This window comes from Pan paniscus, chromosome 16 (genome assembly GCF_029289425.2).
Source record: "Pan paniscus chromosome 16, NHGRI_mPanPan1-v2.0_pri, whole genome shotgun sequence".
Lineage (NCBI taxonomy): Eukaryota > Metazoa > Chordata > Mammalia > Primates > Hominidae > Pan > Pan paniscus.
This window is the reverse complement of record NC_073265.2, coordinates 56,472,628-56,493,122: the sequence shown is the minus strand read 5'-3', so window position 1 is coordinate 56,493,122 and position 20,495 is coordinate 56,472,628. Positions and strand designations below refer to the sequence as shown.

General features: G+C 38.3%; 1 protein-coding gene and 1 pseudogene across 5 annotated transcripts in view; one reads left to right on the top strand and one right to left on the bottom strand.

Moving 5' to 3' along the window:
• Positions 1-20,495, top strand: part of AAGAB (alpha and gamma adaptin binding protein) — a 57,576-nt gene that overhangs the window by 19,380 nt on the left and 17,701 nt on the right. For all 5 annotated transcript variants that reach the window (XM_034939001.3, XM_003828006.4, XM_008953345.4 and 2 more), the window contains exons 2-5: positions 3,026-3,216; positions 3,342-3,438; positions 3,778-3,867; positions 7,942-8,025. In XM_034939001.3, the coding sequence (XP_034794892.1) occupies positions 3,405-3,438; positions 3,778-3,867; positions 7,942-8,025 (208 nt within the window). In that variant the 5' untranslated portion in view covers positions 3,026-3,216; positions 3,342-3,404. The remainder of the gene's footprint in view (positions 1-3,025; positions 3,217-3,341; positions 3,439-3,777; positions 3,868-7,941; positions 8,026-20,495) is intronic.
• Positions 6,874-7,390, bottom strand: LOC103783230 (small ribosomal subunit protein eS24-like; annotated as a pseudogene).

The window sequence follows — 20,495 nt, the reverse complement described above, 5'->3', positions numbered from 1 at the left end:
AGAATAAACTTGTTAAGCATTTGAAAATCAAATAGAAAACATGAGGGAAGAAAGCTATATTTAGTGTAGACATTTACATTTTTAAAATTAAACTCTACATTATGATATTGGTCATAAGAATTAGAATGAGACAGTCTTTACTATTCTCTCCCTAGCTCTAATATGGCACAGATGTGATAATAAAGTCCATATGCAGCCTTGAAGAAAGTGTTTGATTAGACATAAAATGTTAAAAAAAAATCTGATAAGTAAATTGAGCTATCAACTTGTTTTAGGCAGCACAGAGAATAAAACAAAAACCAAAGCCCACTAGCTACTGAAACACTGAAATGTGAAATTCATTTTCCCAACTTATTGGTTCCATTCCTGTCTAGGTTTGGAGAAAAGAGAAAGAAACAGCTTCTTTCTCCATGTTAAGTAAATGTCTTAATCATTTGAAAATGAAAGTATAAAATTGAAATTGTAAGCACTCTGAGTAACAAACATTGTTCTTTTGTGTTCTAAACATTAATAAAATTAGCCATCATTAATGGATCTAAATATTTTATATTGCAGTTAGTAATTTTAAATTGCAGTTAGTAATGCCATTTTAAGTGATTTTATATTTCTCATGTTGAGGAGCAAAGAAAGCATAACCCCAATTTTTTGATTCCAGTTTTTAACAATACAACCAATTTAGGAAATATCAAGAACTGATTATAGCAATGACAGGAATATTAGTCCCCCTGCCTTTGTACTTTGCCCCTTAGCAACAAGTGAATTCATTACTGTATTTTCTTATTTGTGCTTCTCTCCTTTAAAAAATACTCAGTTTGCTATTTTTAAAAATTACCCAAGAATGGGTGGGCACGGTGGCTCATGCCTGTAATCCCAGCACTTTGGAAGGCCGAGGCGGGCGGATCACGAGGTCAGGAGATCGAGACCATCCTGGCTAACATGGTGAAACCCTGTCTGTACTAAAAATACAGAACATTAGCTGGGCATGGTGGCGGGTGCCTGTAGTCCCAGCTACTGGGGAGGCTGAGGCAGGAGAATGGTGTGAACCCGGGAGGTGGAGGTTGCAGTCAGCCGAGATCACGCCACTGCACTCCAGCCTGCGCGACAGAGCGAGACTCCGTCTCAAAAAAAAAAAAAAAATTAAGACTGATTTTATGTGGTGGCTCCTTTCACCATTAAAAAGTTAGTTTATACATTTTTTTGCTTTGCTCCTTGTTTTAGTTTCTTTCTTTTATATGTGTATTTATCAGCATACTGTGGTATGTGTGTTAGCTGTGCCAGTATTCAGCTCTTAGAAACACAGCCACGTGTTACTATGCCACCTTCTTGAAGTTTGGAGTGTTAGATTTGAATGCAGTGTAGACTTTGATCTAGTTTTTGTTTTTCTGTGAGACATTTACATGAAAACAACATCTTTGATTTTAATAACTTACCTGTTTCTTCTGTTTATTTCCCCTGAAATTGTCTTAATGCTCCATAAGGGACATAGCAGCTGGTTGCGATGGAATTGACTGACACTAAGTAAAAGATTATGACTTCGGGTAGAAATTAAGTAGAAAGAACTGCTGATTTCTTAAAGAGATGGGATGCACTCAGATTGTCAAATATTGACATAGACCTTCTGTTAATTTAAGAGTAACAATTCTGGTTTTGGTGAAAAAATTTTAAAAGTTAATTTCATGATATGCTTTATATCAAAAATAAAACCTTAAATTTATTTTAAATTTAATTTTTTTGCTAAAAAAAGGGCCGACCTTTTATTCTTCAGAAGATTAGTTCCTCTTAACCACATGATGAAACTTTACTAATAAAAAGAATTCATGCATGTATATATTCATACACACACACTTTATACATAATGCCTAGCAGTCTTTTGGACTAAATAATTTCCCCATAACTTTATGTTGAGCAAAAATGATGGCAACTTTTCAAATATATAATGTTAGCTCTGGGATTTAAAATTTAATTTCTAGTTTTCAGTGTCTTGCTAATTATGAGTTTGAGGCACATTTCATTAATACGTGTTCATCTTAGTATGCATTGACGAGGAGTTTGTGACTGTTTTTCATTATATTCTTCTGATAAGTCAATTAATGGCATGTCATTTTACTTCTATAAGCTGATTTTCCACATTTGTATAAAGTGGAGGTTATGGGTATGGGTGTGAGAGACGGGAGTTTAGGTTGGAACAACTTCTAACTTCTCTTCCAGTTGTAAATACTGTATAACATAATGGAAGCAAAATGCTTCCATGGCTCCATGACCGTGTCTATATTCATTTGTTCACCATTGACTTGTCTCTTACTGTGGGGATTTCCTGTTATATACATGCTGCACATAGATTTCCAAAAGATTTAGTTATAATCTAAAACGTTTATAGTAATTTGCTTGGCTATTACACATTTAAAATTTACCGGAAGTGTCTTGATCAAACAAGAATTTAGGTTGGCTTTCAAAGAATGTGAACAAGGCTGAATATAAATAGGATTGGGGTCATTTATCAGTATCCATTCTTTTATTTCATTAGCTGAATTAATGTCTAAGCATTCAGTCCAAGAAATATATGTAGCTCTTCTATTTTATTAATGGTTTAGCCTTAATCCTATCTTCCTTTTAGTTTGCAATAAGTACAAAATAGTTACAAATTCTAGAAGATTGTTATTGTCTACCTCCTATGAAGTACTTAAGCAATACAATAAATAGAGCTGTCATTCTTTGTCTTCTACTTGCTCTTTTCTGGATATTTGGTTATATGACTGTTTTTTCCTTTACTACTGTCTAATCTAGTTCACAATGATTTTTGTGTTCTTAAAGAGAAAATGTCAATGACTTAAATTATATCACCATAACTTTTATAATCAGATGATCAGAGAATATAGGATTAAAGCTAATAAATGCAGGGTCCTTTGAAATCCTCACATAAAAGGAAACAGCAAAAGTACCAGCTTTATCTGGTATCTGACTGAGAAAATCAACCAATGTATATTGGTTTTGCACTTTACATGGTAATGTTGTCATTTATTTTTAGATATCCTTGGAACAGAAGATCGTATTGTGGAAGTGACTTCCAATGATGCTGTGAGATTTTATCCCTGGACCATTGATAATAAATACTATTCAGCAGACATCAATCTATGTGTGGTGCCAAACAAATTTCTTGTTACTGCAGAGATTGCAGAATCTGTCCAAGCATTTGTGGTTTACTTTGACAGCACACAAGTAAGACTTTGTTTTCTATGAAGGCTTGAATAAGAAATTATTGCATGCCTTCTTTTTTTCCCATTACATTTTGTCTGACTATCTCTTTTCTGTTTTTGTTTGTTTATATTTTTTGTTCCCTCTAGAAATCGGGCCTTGATAGTGTCTCCTCATGGCTTCCACTGGCAAAAGCATGGTTACCTGAGGTGATGATCTTGGTCTGCGATAGAGTGTCTGAAGATGGTAAGGCCTGTGGATGGGACAGTAGTTGGTACATGCATTTGCCATTCCTTGATAAACTGAGTACATCTGTTTCTTTAACTTAGGACATACATCCCATGTGACTTTATTGCTTTATGAAAATATTTTCAGCTATTTTTCTTTGGAATCTTGTAATACTTACTTTTTTTTTAAGAATGGATACTTCGGGGCTGAGAAATCATTTTCTTTTTATTATTTTAGATGCCTTTAGAATAACATTGACATTAAGGGAAACACATTGAGATTTGTGAAGAATATTGCAGGAATAGTCATGTTTTATTTTCTTTTTACTTATGAAGATTCTTTTGCATATTATTTTAGGTATAAACCGACAAAAAGCTCAAGAATGGTGCATCAAACATGGCTTTGAATTGGTAGAACTTAGTCCAGAGGAGTTGCCTGAGGAGGATGGTAAGTGTTTATGTGTTAGGAGAAAATATGGCACTTAGATATGAGAGATTATTTTAATTCAGGGAAGAAGAATCACAGCAAAATTCAAGAAACTTTTTCCCCCAGCTGTTTCAAGGATTTAAGCAAAATCCATTGATGTAATCTTACACTTAGTGTAATAATTCATTTTTTTGGTTTTACCACCTGTTTTAGAACTTTTGAAAATGTGTGTTTTTCTTATGGATAAAGGTATAGGGCTGCTTTCTAAAATCTTTGTCATTTCCATAATCCTTTTTCCTTTCCCTACTGCTGAAGAAGGAGAGTTAGACCTTCGTAGTAGTTAAAGTTGATGTTTCTTATTTTGAATTCATAGTAACCTAAGGCTGAATTCCCAAGAATCGCAGGGGACATTTCAAATCCATTTGAATGTCTTTTGGACATTTGAAGCCAAAAGATAGACCCCAAATTTAATCCCCCACCTCCACCCCAGGTAGCTCTGCAATTGCTGTCCTCCGCTATTGCTGGACCTTCTATTTCTTCCCCTCTTCTGCTCCCCTTCCCCATTTCTTTTCTCATCTTTTCTCCTTTGAAGTACACCTGTTTTGGTATCTACCGGGATAAGAGGGTTTTTGGTTCACCAAAACCTTATAATCTGGTACGAGAGATGAAACTTACAGATAATTGAATTACCAAGTGGAATGTCATAAGTATTATAGAAGAAATAGTAGTGCTGTGGTATTTTAGAGACCGGAGAGCTTATTTTTGTTTAAAAGTGCAGAGAACGTGTTGGCATTGTGACCTCTCATGTGTCAGCTGCTCCATGGGGAAGAAGTTAGAAAAGGTCCTGGGCTTGTAGTGAGAGGACTGCTGGAGAGGTGGCATTGTGAATATGCCAGTTGTTCCAAAAGACATTCTGGGCAGGGGCAACCAACGTGAATTAAAGTACATAGATAAGACATAAGCAGTCATTTCAAGAAACTTGTATTTTTCTTTAAGGAATTAAGAAATATTTTTCTATATTCTGGTTTTATTTATAATTTTTCCAAAATGCTGTTACCTTTGAGAATAAAACCTGCTGGAGAAGAAGAGAACAAAACTGAAATAAAAACTCTGGTTTTTCTCCTTGCTCATTTTAAAGAGTGTTGAAAATTAGCATGTACATCTTTTTCTGTGTTTTTCTAGGTCCCTGAAACTTGTGCCCTGTTTTGTGTATGTGAGCCTATGTGATTTCTGGCACTAGAATTTTCTCTTTCTCTTGTCCTTGGGAGTCAGTATTTGACTGTTATCATTTTGGAATCTCTGCTCCTTTATACTACTATATTTCTCGTAGCCCTTTGAATAATGTTCTTGTATTCATTCAGCTTAATCTTAAAATGGGTTTTTTGATATGTCATCTTTAGGTAAGGTAATGAAAACCTTCCTAGACTTTTAAAATACAAACTATTCCTAAGCCATATTTCCTCATCTTTTACTTGCATGTATTATTCAAACATGAATATAGGACTTTATGCTAGTTTGTATTAATTTTCCTCTTACTGGTACTAGCTCTTCATTTCAGACCACATTTTTGGTTCCTGGTTATATCATCTAAAGTATTAGTTATTCTTTTGAGAATTAAGTCATTCACAATTAAGATAAACATGACTTTTAGGTCTTCATCCAGACATTGGTGGTGATAAACTTATCTTGGTAGAGTATTTTCTTTCTTTATTTTTATTTATTTATTTATTTATTTATTTGAGACAGAGTCTCTCTCTGTTGCCCAGGCTGGAGTGCAGTGGCACGATCTCTGCTCACTGCAAGCTCCACCTCCTAGATTCACGCCATTCTCCTGCCTCAGCCTCCCAAGTAGCTGGGACTGCAGGCGCCCGCAACCACGCCCGGGTAATTTTTTTTTTTTTTTGTATTTTTAGTAGAGACGGTGTTTCATCATGTTAGCCAGGATGGTCTCAATCTCCTGACCTCGTGATCCACCTGCCTCGGCCTCCCAAAGTGCTGGGATTACAGGCGTGAGCCACCGCGCCCAGCAGAGTATTTTCAATTTAATCACTATATTTCTGTTAGGTTGGCAGGTTGGTATTCTTTAAATGATTCATTGATCCATTAAACAGTTGCTGAGTGCCTGCTGTTTTTCAGGCACTGTGCTAGGCAATGGGCATATGAACTCAGTAAGACAAGATTCCTGCCGTCAAGGAGTTTTCAGTGTAGGGGGAAGGTTACATTAGTAAATCATCAATTGCAGTGCATCTTTCCTCTAGGAGAGATGTGCATAGAGTGGTATTGTTTCCACTTTCTGTGAGAATGGTGTAAGTGATTTGCCCTTGATCAAATAGCTAGTAAGTGGCAGAGCCTGGGTTCAAATTCAGATATTCTGACATGTAACTCTGTGCTCTTCTTGTTAAACCACCCAGGGCTAGGCTGGCCACTAGAGACAGGGTCTGTGTGGATTATGTTCTGTAAACTCGGGAAACTTTCCTTTTTTAACCACATGAAAACTATTTCTGTCATTATTTTCCAGACGCAGCCTTACAATCCTCAGCATCTGCAGGATCTCCATTTCCTTTGTACACGATCATTCCTGTGTTGTAGTTAAGAATACCACCTTTTTTGGTACACTATGGGATTACAATCCCATTATTTTGAGTAGTATCAGTCAAATTCCAGAAGCAGATAGTACTAATAATAAACTAAACTAAGTTGTCGTAATGACCCTTTGCCTGTCTCTTACACTTCTAGTCATTTCACTTCTCACTCAAACTATCTTTCTCTGATCAAGAAGTTCTTCTATAGATATCGATCATAAATAACACTTACTATTCTATGGTTTCCAGCACAGGATAGAGCATTTACATGATTTTATAACATACTGTTAATAAGAGGACTGTTCCTGCCTTCAGGAAACTCATTCTGTGTAGATTGATATCTCTAGTACTGTGCCAGGAATGTGTGTAATAAGTGGAATCTAACATTTTCAGAATATAAATAGATTCCATTGGTGAGGATAACTTTATTATATAACTGCCTTATATTGTGTGTTTAATTGCTTTAGTTTCTAGAATATTCTTTTTTTTTCTGCATGAAAGTTTTTAGTTTATTAATCTTCTCATGAAAAAGCCACAGTGGCCACTGATAACATCCTTGCAGCACCTTTGCTCCTTTGGCTTTTTGCCAGCACTAACACTGGCCTTTGCTGTCTGCCTACCTTCTTCATGCTGTTCTTACATTCCTTTCATTGCTTTCTCAAGGTCTTTTTCTTCTCACACAGGCCATGTCTTGTAAGTCTATGTTTGTGTTCATTTTTGTTTGCATAATCCAAGGAATCGTAAATTATGCCAAAGCCAGTAGTCTTGCCACCACCAAAATGAGTTCTGAACTCAAAGATGACATCTGGTGTGGTCTTGTACATTTTGGCTACTTTTTCCTGAATTTCTCTCTTAGGCAGTGTTGCCTTCCCAGGGTGAAGGACATCAGTGACCATTTGTTTTCACTGAAGTAGTTGGTTGGTCATGAACTTTCCAGTTTGGATAGTTACCATGTCATTCATGATGGTGGTCAATCCTCAGACAGCCGAGGAAGAAAAGAGTTTCTCTAGAATATTCTTATTGAGAGCTCCAAGCTCTGTATTTGATTTTTTTCCTTGTGTGATGTGAACTAACAACTAAATAAACAAGATAACAAAACCACAGTCATTTGAAAATATGGCTTGGAGGATATATACGTAACTTTTTTTTTTTTTTTTTTTTTGAGTTGGAGTTTTGCTCCTGTTGCCCAGGCTGGAATGGTGCCATCTCGGCTCACCACAACCTCTACCTCCTGGGTTCAAGCGGTTCTCCTGCCTCAGCCTCCCGAGTAGCTGGAATTACATGCATGCGCCACCACGCCTGGCTAATTTTGTATTTTTTAGTAGAGATGGGGTTTCTCTATGTTGGTCAGGCTGGTCTTGAACTCCCGACCTCAGGTAATCTGCCCTCCTTGGCCTCCCAAAGTGCTGGGATTACAGGCACGAGCCACCGCGCCTGGCCACGTTTTTGTGAATGTATATGTATATCTGTGTGAGTGTTACATATAAATATATATATTTCCCCTCCCTATTAGATGACTTCCCAGAATCTACAGGAGTAAAGCGAATTGTCCAAGCCCTGAATGCCAATGTGTGGTCCAATGTAGTGATGAAGAATGGTAAGTAACTTGGGACTCAAGTCATTTTTTTCCTCTTGTTCCTTGTAAGTTTTAAATTATTCAGATATATGTGGAACCATTAGTGCTATGTGAAATCTGTAGATTTGTTCCAATTTCAGTTCGCTGATTGAAGGAAGCGCCAAAAGTAGCATTTCTAGGAATTTTTCATATATGTTTAATAGTTAATTCAGTAAGAATTTAGAGGTTGCTTGTAATACACCCAGCATTGTCTTTGGCTTTGAGAAGTACCTCCAAAATTATAAGACATAGACCCTATTATTAAGGAGCTCCTAGTCCAGCTGTGAAATTCAAGCCTGTACTTTGCAAATGCCAGGGAACTATGCAAGGCAATCTGTGATGAGTACAGATGACTGATGCAGGCAGTAAAGTGCATAAAATCAGAAACATGGCTGTTGTGTTAGGCTTAAGTATAGAGAGAGAGCTTCAAGGAGAAAGTGTGTCCTGACAGTAGTTTTCACAGGAAGCTCAAGATTTGGACTAATGAAAGGGGAGAACGGCTAGTGGAGAAGGAAGCATGACATAGAGAATAACAGTTCTATGTTCTGACCAGCCTGGACAACATGGTAAGAGCCCATCTCCATAAAAATTAGCTGGCCATGGTGGTATGTGCCTGTGGTCCCTGCTACTTGGGAAACTGAGGAGGGAGAATTGCTTGAGCCCAAGAAGTCAAGGCTGCAGTGAGCTGTGGTCATGCCACTGCACACCAGCCTGGGCAACAGAGAAAGACCCTGTCTCAAAAAAAGAAGTTGTGTATTCTAGGGTCACTAAGAGAATATCACCTAGCATTTGGAGCTAGCTTAGAGAGAGGCCTGAATGCCAGTCAGGAGAATTTTGGCTTTTTCCTGTAAAAATTGGTGAGTCACTGGAGATTTTTAAATAAGGGGTTGATGCAAAGAAGGTGGTGTGCAGGGAGGTTTGGCAATTGAAGAAAGCCAACATAGAGTCTGAAGTTAAGGGAGACCAGAGCTTTTGCAGCAGTTCAAGAGTGAGGTGCTGGGGCCCGGGGTAATGTAGTGGCAGTGGCCATGAGACAAAAGGCTGGATCTGGAGTGCAGTCTGAAGAGGGTAGTGCACACTGGCCTCTTACCGTCTGTATTGGTTCCCTAGGGCTATGGTAACAAAGTACCGCAAACCATATGACATAGAACAACATGAATGCATTGTCTCATAGTTCTGAAAGCCAGAAGTCCAAAATCAGGGTGTTGGCAGGGCCATGGTCCCTCTGAAGGTGCCGGGGAAGGATCTGTTTCAGGCCTCTCTTCTAGCTTCTGGTAGTTCCTTAGCTTGTGGCAGCATAACTCCATCCTTCACATGAAGTTTTCCCTGGGTGCCTGTCTGTGTCCACATTTTCCCCTTTTTATAAGCACAACAGTCACATTGAAGTAGGGATCTACCTACTGCAGTATGACCTCATCTTAATATATCTGCAGTCAACCTGTCTCCAAATAGGGTCACATTCTAAGATATTGGAGGTTAGGACTTCAGCATACGAATTTGGTGGGGGATACAATTCAGTCCATTAACACAGTCTTTCAGGAATTGCTTCCTGTATAGGGTTTTTCTGTCTTACATCTCTTGGCTGCCTCAACAAGTATGCTGAGTGAGACACTACAGAAGGGAATGAGAAAAATCATATTTTACAGCCAGGTGAGGTGGCTCACACCTGTAATCCCAGCACTTTGGGAGCCTGAGGTGGGCAGATCACAAGGTCAGGAGATCAAGACCATCCTGACCAACATTGTGCTACTCCGTCTCTGCTAAAAAAAAAAAAAAATACAAAAATTAGCTGGGTGTGATGGCACGAGCCTGTAATCCCAGCTACTCAGGAGGCTGAGGCAGGAGAATCACTTGAACCAGGGAGTCAGAGGTTGCAGTGAGCCGAGATCGTGCCACTGCACTCCAGTCTGGCGACAGAGCAAGACTCCATTTCAAACAAACAAACAAAAAAAACCACACAAAATGAAAAATCATGTTTTACAGTGAGCTTACCCCATCTTCCCTGATAAAGGTCAAGTAGAAGACCAGTTTTATAAAAATAGAATATTTCACTTCAATTTTTGGTAGACCCTTGAGTGTTAAGTGAGATTGGCACCCTTTAGCTTTCCTGAGGTCTGATCTAACCCTTGTCGTCATTAGAGAAGCTCCTTCTGGCATAATAAGGTACTCCTTCCTCTCCTTTTCTTCCCCTCTCTCCATCCTCCTTCCTCCTTTTTTCTTTCTAGGAGGAATCTTATTGTGTCTGTTGAATTGAATTGCAAGGGTGCTAGATTCTATTTTATTGATGTAGCAATCTAGATAGATCTAGAAAGAACAAGGAGTTTTTTTGGGTTTTTTTTTTCCTTCTCCGACTCTTTTTTTTTTTTTTTTAAGACGGACTCTCGCTCTGTTGCCCAGGCTGGAGTGCAGTGGCACGATCTTGGCTCACTGCAACCTCTGCCTCCCGGGTTCAAGCAATTCTCCTGCCTCAGCCTCCTGAGTAGCCAGGATTACAGGCGCGCACCACCACTCCCAGCTAATTTTTGTATTTTTAGTAGAGACGGGGATTTCACCATGTTGACCAGGCTGGTCTTGAACTCTTGACCTCGTGATCTGCCCACCTTGGCTTCCCAAAGTGCTGGGATTACAGGCGTGAGCCACCCCGCCTGGCCCTCCAACCTTTATTTTAGGTTCAAGGAGCACACGTGCAGGTTTGTTACATGGGTAAATTGTGTGTTGCTGGGGTTTGGTGTGCAAATGATTTTGTCACCCAGCTCACAGGTAGTGAGCATAGTACCTGATAGGTAGTTTTTCAACCCTCACCCTCCTCCTACTCTCTCCCCTCAAGTAGGCCCCAGTGTCTGTTGGGCCTCTTTTTATCTCCATGTGTATTCAGTGTTTAGCTCCCACTTATAAGTGGGAGCATGTGTTAATTTGTTTTTTGTTGTTGCTGCTTTTAATTCACTTAGGATTATGGCCTCCAGCTGTGTCCATGTTGCTGCAAAGGAGATGACTTTGTTCGTTTTTATGCCTGTGTAGTATTCCGTGGTGTATGTGTACCACATTTTTTTAATCCAGTCCACTGTTGATGGGCATGTAGGTTGATTCTGTGTCTTTGCTATTGTGAATAGTGCTGTGATGAACATACACATTCATGTGTCTTTTTGGTGGAATGATTTACATTCCTTTGGGTGTATACTGAGTAATGGGATTGCTGGGTTGAATAGTAATTCTATTTTAAGTTCTTTGAGAAGTCTCCAAACTGCTTTCCACAGTGGCTGAACTAATTTACAGTCCCACCAGCAGTGTATAAGTACTTCCCTTTCCTCTGCAACCTCACCAACATCCGTTATTTTCTGACTTTTTAATCATAGCCACAATAAGGAGATTTTCATTTATGTGGTTATCTCTCTGTTACCAGAACAAATTCAAATTAAGGCTTGGTCCTTCTCATTCATCTATTCAGCAAATCCTTGTTAAGCATTTACCATAGGAAGGCTATAAAAATAAGATTTGGAACATAAACTGGATCAATTTAGAATAAAATTATATTCAATGGTGCTTGTTATATTTATGAGAACTATTTTCACAAAATTTTCTTTGGCTTTATTCACTTTTTGAAAAATCTGTGTCCCAAGTTCATATATTAAAGAACTATTGCCTTGTAATGTACACTTATGGTTGTAAATTGAGAAGCTGGACTAAACATGCTTTATTACTTTGGAAGTGTGGTCAAATGTGTTTCCTGAAAAAATGCCATTTTACTTGTTTTAGACACTAAACAATATTCTTAAAAGAACTACAAAGCAAGGAGGTACATTGTGGATTTTTTCATGGTTCTTTGCCCTGAGGTTTCCTCGCTTTCTTTTTTTTTTCTTGACAGTACTGGTACATTAGTTTCCTGTTAACCAAAAAACAAAATACTGCCATTAATTAGCTTAATTTCATGTTTAAGAGGATCCTGGTGTATGTGGTATGAAGATACAATGAATGACATTTTGATGCAACCCAGGTCTTAGGAAGTGTGAAGGATATCCTTTTAGAGCCCTGCATCTTATTTTAGAGACAAAGCTCTCTATGGATATATGGTGGGTCATACTACTCTTCCAGGGTAACCTACCTCCTATGCTGTTTTTAGAGCCTGCTTTGCTGGTGATCCGTCTGTGTGCCCAGTGAACTGTGCCTTCCTCAGCCTGCTTTTCTTGAATGTCCAAGTGTTGTCTGCCAGCAGGTGCTCAGACTGGTTTATTTGTTTTAGGGGTCTGTGTTTTTCCTACTCTTTTTTCTTTTTTATTTTCTCCCCTTTTCTCTTTTTAAAATTGTGGTTAAATATACACAAGATGTGGTTAAATATACATAAGATTTACCATTTAAAATATGCATTTCAGTGGCAGTAAGTGCATTCACATTGTTGTACAACTGTTGCCACTAATAAAAATTTTTAAACCAAAAAGTTTTTTTAATTAAAAAGTTGGTTGACAAAGTAAAAAAAAAAAAATAGAGGTATTGGTTACCTTTTTCAAGACATTAATAATGACCAATTTTTGTTGTTGTTTTGGTTCGAAAAATTACTGTAATCACAATTGATTCTTTGGGATTATTACATTGGGAAATTATATAATGCCAGTTGATTATTTGGGATTATGTATTGTCTAGTTAGTATTTATTGAGCAGTAATAGAACATTTACGTTATGTCATGCCACTAATTTTGTACAGTTGCAGAAAAATATTTGTTTGAAACTCTTTTAAAAATATTTAAATATGCTCAATTTGAAAAAACAATTCCAGCTCTTGTAAGGATTATGAACATCTAGCTGTTGCAACAAATGGCCCTGAAAACACACAAATCTAACTCAGGTTTTATTTCTTTGCAGTTTCTTGGACATTGATATTCAAAGGTCAAATATTTAATCTGAAAATCTAGGTAATTAAAAACGTAAGAGATGAATTGCATTCCTTCCTGCCCTCCACCCAGATAAATTGGATGTGTTATCTATATGGGAATTCATGATTTAATATGTGATTATTATAAGTCTGAACAACTTACTTGGTTATAGGATATCTTCATAACTTTTTTCCTTTAGTGTCTTCTTAAAAGTTAGTAATACACAAGCAACCAAAGGAAAAAAATAGATAAATTGGACTTCATCAAAATTAAAAATGTTCATACTTCAAAGGACACTGTCAGGAAAGTGAAGGATAAAAGATAACCCTCAAAATGAGGGAAAATATGTGTAAAACATGTATCTTATGAGGATCAGCAGAATGTATCTAGAATATATAAAGAACTCTTACAACTTAATAATAAAAAGACAACTAATCCAGTATAAAAATGGTAAAGAATTTGGATAGGCAAGAAAATACACAAATGGCCAGTAAGAACATGAATAGATGCTTAACGTTGGCCAGGCATGGTGTCTCACGCCCGAAATCCCAGCACTTTGGGAGGTTGAGGCAGGAGGATTGTTTGAGGTCAGACATTCAAAACCAACCTGGGCAACATAGTGAGAACTCTGTCTCTACAAAAAAATTTTAAAAATCAACCGGGCCTGGTGGCATGCACCTGTAGTCCCAGCTATTGGGGAGGCTGAAGCAGGAAGGATCACTTGAGCCTAGAGTTCAGTGCTGTGATGATCTAAGATTGTGCCACTGTACTCCAGCCTGGGCAACAGAGTGAGACCCCAATTCGTATTAAAAAAAAAAGAAAAGATGCTTGTCATCATTAGTCACCAGGAAAATGCAAATCACAACAATGAAATACCACTTCACACTTACTAGGATGGCTAGGGTCAGAAAGATAATAACAAATGTTGGTGAGGATATGGAGAAATTAGAAACCTTGTACACTGATGGTGGGAATATAAAATGGTGCTGCAGCCACTTTAGAGAGTTTAGTAGTTGCTCAAAAAGTTTAACATAGAATTACCATATGACCCAGCAGTTCCACTCCCAGCTATATACCGAAGAGAACTGGAAACATGGGCACACAAAATAGTGTGTATAAGTGTTCATAGCAGTATTATTCATAAATGCCAAAAAGTGAGAAAAACTGCTGAAAACAAAATGTGGTATATCCATACAATGGACTGTTATTCAATCATAAAAATGAAGCATGAATATATGCTACAATGTGGATCAACTTCAAAAACATTATGCTAAGTGAAAAAAGCCTGACACGAGAGGCTACATATTATAGGATTTCATTCATATGAAATATCCAGAATAGTTAAATTCATAAAGATAGAAAGTAGATTAGTGGTTCCCAGGGGCTGGGAGGAGAGGTTGCTTATGGGTATGGTATTTCTTTCTGGGGTGGTGAAAATGTTCTGGAATTAAATGGTGATGATGGTTGCACAACTTTGTGAATATACTAAAAACCACTGAATCATACATTTTTAAAAGGCTGGATTTTATGATATGTAAATTAAATCTCAATAAAAAGAAAGAAAAGAAGGAAATGATACCACCAATGATGATAATAATGGTAATAGTAGAAAAGGTGGTGGTGATGATAGAAAAGGGAGAAGTGGCAGTGATACTAATAGCAGCTGATAGTATACGTGCAAAATCTTATTTAATCCTCACAAAAGCCATATGAGTTAGGCTCAGTGGAGCCAAGTAATTTGCCCAAGGTCATATAGCTCATCAGTTCTCAAACGTGTTTGCACATTGGAATCACCTGGGAACTTTAGTCACCTGGGAAGCTTTTAAAACCTATGCTACCTGAGCCTCACCCAAGGGAGTGGCAGCTACAGTATTTTTTAAGTGCCTCCGGGATTCAAATATACAGCCATGGTTGACAACCACTGACATAAATGATAGTCTTCTAGTTCTAACTTGTAAGAGTCTGTGTTTAATCCATGGGAATAAATTCAGCATTTTGAAAGCCACATTAGCCCCTTGCCTGACCTTGCTTTCTCTAATTCCTAAATTATGTAGTATTGAAAAGTGACTTTTGGCCAGGTGCGGTGGCTCATGCCTGTAATCCCAGCACTTTGGGAGGCCAAGTTGGGCAGATCAGTCGAGGCCAGGAGTTTGAGACCAGTCTGGCCAACATGGTGAAACCTCATCTCTACAAAAAATACAAAAGTTAGCTAGGCGTGGTGGTGCATGACTGTAATCCCAGCTACTTGGGAGGCTGAGGCACAAGAATCACTTTAACTCAGAAGGCAGAGGCTGCAGTGAGCTGAGATCGCGCCACTGCACTCCAGCCTGGGCAACAGAGTGAGACTGCTCAAAAAAAAAAAAAAAAAGAAAAAGAAAAGTGACTTTTCAAGTCAGAGAAAGAAGACAGGAAGGACTATGTTTAATATGGAGTCATCTATAGGGAAAGGTGAAAATAGTGGACGTTCCTTCTCATAACTCCTCTGTACTTGTTTCTAGTATGGTCTAGTATCTCGCAAAGGTCAGCAGTGCTGTGACCGTCCTTCTTAAGATCTGAAAGAAATAATACAGCTTTTATAAGTACCTGATTGTCTGGGAGCATAATTTAGGTGCTGAGTGTATCTGGGCCATTTGAGTTTTCTTCTGCTGGCCTCAGATCTCTCTAGTCCATAATTTAGGCTCCGGTTTCAAGTGTTGATTCATTCATACAAAAAATATTTCTTAAGTACTTGCTCTGTGCAAAGTATTGGTCTGTGTGTTTGGGATATATCAGTGAACAAATTAAACAAAAATGTCTGTCCTTAGGAGCTTTCATTCTGGTGGGAGACTATAGTCAATAAACAATACAAGCAATTAGTATGTTATATAGTGTATTAGGAGATGATAAGTGATTTGGGAAAATAATAAAGCAGAGTTAGGGACATTGAGATTGCTTTGTAGATTGCAATGTTAAATAAGGTGATTCAAGGTAGGTCTTCTTGAGATTTGAGCAAGGAGATGAGGTGTTTCACCATGTGGATATCTGGGAGAAGAACATACCAGGGACAGGGAACAGCTATAGCAAAGGCCCTAAGGTGGAGAGCACGCCTGGTGCATTTGAAGGATATCAGGACGCTTGCTGGCTGAGCAGGAGAGGTCAGAGAGGTAACGAAGGGCTAGATTATTTGGGGCTTTGAAGGCCATCATAATAACTTTGACATTTACTCAGAGTAAACTAGGGGACTGTTGCAGGTTGTTGAATGGGAAAGTGACATGATCTGACAAAGTCTAAAAAGATCACTCTGGCTGCTCTGTGGAGAGCAGATGATGAGGGTGAAGAGCAACCAAGATCTCTTAGGGGCCTATTACAATATTCCAAATGAAAGAGAGTGATGGCTCAGATTGGGGCTGGGGCAATGAAAGGGGTAAGAAAAGGTCGAATTCCAGGTATATTGTGAGGTAGAGCCAGCATGGTTTCCTGATAGTTTAGATATGAGATATGAGAAAAAGAGATCAGTCAAGGAAGACAACAGGATTTGGGCCTGAACACTTGAAAGATTAGTTGCCATCAACTGAAATGAGGCAGCTACAAGATGAAGCTAACAGGGTCACCTATCAGTAGTTCAGTTTTGGACATGTTGAGTTTGACATGGCTACTGAGACCTCCAAGTGGCTGTTAGTCTTCCAAGTGGAGATAGCAGGTAGCCAGTTGGAGAGATTTTGGAGTTTGGGGAGAAAGGCATTTAAAACCTTGAGCCTTGATGAGATCACCAAGGGAGTGAATGCAGTACTTAAAGAAGACCAAGGACTCAGCCCAGGGACATTGCAACATCAAGAGACAGAGAGAAGAGAAGGAACCAGTAAAGGAGACTGAGGAAGAAAGGTCAATGAGGTAGGAAAACCAAGATAGTGGAGTCTTATTCGGGAAGCAAAAGTGAAGAGTGTTTCAAGGTGGAAGGAGTGGTCAGCTATGCCAATGCTGCTCATAGGTCAAGTAGGATGAGAACAGAGAGTTGACCCTTGGATTTAGCATTAGTGACCTTGAAGAGCAGTTTCAGTGAAATAGGTTGAAAGAGAAAAATTGAAGATAGTGATTATAAAACACTCTTGAAAATTTTGCAGGAAAGGGGAGCAAAGAAATAGGTGAGAGCTGGAGAGAAAAATGTGGTGGAGATTTTTATTGTTTGAGATGAGAACAAGAGCAGCACGTTCATAAGCTGTTGGAAAAGTTCCAATAGAGGGTGAAAAATGGATGAAGTAGGAGAGAGAAGAGAGACTTGCCAGAGTGACGTCCTTGAGTAGGTAGAAGGGATGGGCTCCAGTGTACAAGTGGAGGGACTGGCTTTGCACAGGAGGAGGAAAATAAACCTAGAAAGACATGGGAAAGGGGGTTTGTGGATGCAAGTGTGGCTCAGTGGGGAGATGTGTCATGAGAATCTGTGGAAGTTTCTTCTGATTGCATAAATTTTCTCAGTGAAGTAGGAGGCCAGGATATCAGTTGAGAGGGCAGAAGGGAGGAGGTAGCGTTAGGATTTGAGGAGAGAGGAGAAAATGTGAAACAGTCATTTAGGGGAGAGAGAAAGAGTAAATGAACCTAGAGATGTGAAGTATGATTTGCCAGGCAGCATTAAGGGACCCAACTTGAAATTTGGTATTATAAAACTAAAGTCAGGCAGCATGGGTGGAGGGGTGTTTGTGTGTGTGTGTGTGTGTGTGTGTGTGTGTGTGTGTGTGTGTGTGTGTGCATGCATGTAGTAATCAGTTCTGCTTTTGCTAAGCAAATGTATCACAGCAAGAGAGAGGCAAGGGATTCAGTAGTATATATAAGAGATTAATTATAATGATTGACCATGGAATTCAAGCTAAAAAGAGGAGAGTGGAAGTCAGTTGGAGTGGGTCAGTAAAAAGATGGTAGTTTTGAGTCCTGGTGCAGTTGAAGGATAATTGGGTTAAGGTACTATAGGAACAGAGAGGGACTTGGAAAAATAGGTGATGCATGAAGTTGAGATGATGGAGGGGTTGTAGTTATTGGTAATAATAAGGTCTGGGTATGACCCTGGGAGTACATGGCTGCAGTAATGTAGAGGACAACATCCATAAAATGGAGGAATTCAATAAACTGAGACTCAGATTGCTGGAATGGTTGTCTATATATTGAACTTGCTAAAAATTAAGACACTTGCCTTCAAATAGTTTGTGTGAGAATATCAGTAGGCTCCTATATTCAGAGATTTTAGGAATGATTTAATCTAGTGATTCTCAACTGAGACCCAGGGGGGTATGGAAATACATATCACATGCTATACAAGCCCTCTGAAGACGTTGATTGCCTGGCTCCCATTGAGAATCACTTAACTATTAAGTGCTATTGCTAAGTGATTGGTAGATGTGCCCTCAACTGCACTGGGTAGAAACTGTTAGGAACTTTTGAGCTAGTCTATTCATCCAGTACAGGAATGGCTTCTATAGCATCCTTGCCAGGATCATCCACCCTTTTTGGCGGAATGCTTTAAATAACAGCACCTTGTGAAGCAGTCCTAGAAGCAATTAATTGCATAGAGAAATCCAAGAACTGTTTTGTTCATTCTTAGCAGATAGAATATATTTTTATGCTGGTAGCTTAAGCACTTAAACAAGGAAAGGATATGTATTTTACTTTGTGTCATAATGCTGAGAACAGTGGTGAAAATTTTATCTGTCCATGATGTATTTTCCCTTGCTTCTACCTTGTTACTAGCTTTCATTTTGATGACTCTTTTTCCTAGTCTCCCTAGGAGGTGAAGAAAGTTCCAACAGAATTGGGAAAGATTTAGCTTAGGGAGACTGAAATGACCAAGGGGATGGGAAGAATGGGAATTGTCTAATATAATAAATAAGTGTGGACAAACCAGAGCTGAGAAGAGATTTAACTGGAATCTGTATTACAGGGTATGTATAAGGCAGATATGGACCTGATTTCCCAAATTCCAGATTGCTATAACTCAGAGACATTCCCTAAATCTTAAAATGGTTTTACCATTTACAAATAAAATGAAGGCCTTACTGAACAGAGCAGGCAGTAATCTATGGAGTACTTTATATTAAGAGATGATCTAGGCAAAAAGTAGATATGATTCAAAAAGCCTACAGTGAATTCTCATTAATGACAGTTGTACCTAATTCAAGTTGAGAAGTACTTGGCCTAAACTTTTGAGTCTGTTATTTTGAAAAGCAATCATGTTTTTCTTCCCAGTATTTATCTATACAATATTTTTACTAGGTCCTCTACTAGTTAGGTTCACCCAGATTACATGTTCTTGTGTTTTATGAAACTTAATAAGGAGCATTATTTTGTTTGGCATGATAGTGTATGTGATTAGCCTGATGAAAGCATTTAGAACATAGAATCTCCATGCATGCATCTGGTTTGGCTTCTTCCTTTTACAGGTGGGGAAAAACAGGACCCAAAGAGGAAGGGTAACATTCTCATATTCACACAGTGAGTTTGTAGCCAACGTGAGACCACATGATAGGTCTCCTGATTAAGACTGTTATATGTTTTTCCATGACAGTGTGTTGGTTTATATTACTGGGCAGTTGGAGAAATGAGCACAGAGTGTTAATTTACCTAAATTGCATGGGAAATCACTGGCCAAGCCAGATGAGTTCATTGGCTACAGAACTCCCTTAGCCTAGGTGCTCTCTGACGTGAGCAAGATTTTAATGAGACTGTGTGGAAATGATGATGATAGCTGAGATTTTGGGCTTTTTGGCTTATTTCTTTTAAATAGATCTTTTTAAATAATTTAGATCATCTGGAATGATGGAGATGCTTTATCCCACGGTCTTTGCACTTAACAAAGTACAGCTAAGGATAGATAGTTAATTTAAAACTCGTGCATTCCTTATAAATGAAAGATAATTTATATTTATTTTTAATTATTTTCCTTGGAGTCACAACAGGTTATTATTCTCTTCGGTTTGAATTTTAATTCTTATTTGTAAGAATAGTAGGTGCTGTTAATGTCTTTTTGTTACTTAATATCAGATTTAAGGCAAACAGGTTAAATTACAGTACTATAACTATAGTATAGGCAAATTATTATTCTAGAAAGAGATTTGTAAATTTTCCTGATAGATATAACTTCTATATTAACTTAGAACTTAGTTTTATATCCTTGGCTCCACCAGTGTCTTGTTTCATTAAGCCAAAGTGTGCATTTAAAAAAATTTTTATTTTTATTTTAGAATTGGGGGTACATGTACAGGAAGTCTAATTATTCCATTGCCCAATAGATCGTTTTTCAATCCTTGCCCCCCTCCCTCCCACTTTGAAGTCTCAGTGTCTACTGTTCCAATCTTTTTGTCCATGCGCACTCAGTGTTTAGCTCCCACTTGTGAGAACGTATCGTGTTTGGTTTTCTGTTCCTGCCTTAATTCACTTAGGATAATGGCCTCCAGCTGCACCCATGCTGCTGTAAAGGACATGATTTTGTTCTTTTTTATGGCTGTGTAGTATTCCATGGTGTACATGTACCATGTTTTCTTTGTCTAATCCACCGTTGATAGGCACCTGGGTTGATTCCCCATCTTTGCTACTGTGAATGGTGCAAAGCATGCAGAAGAAACA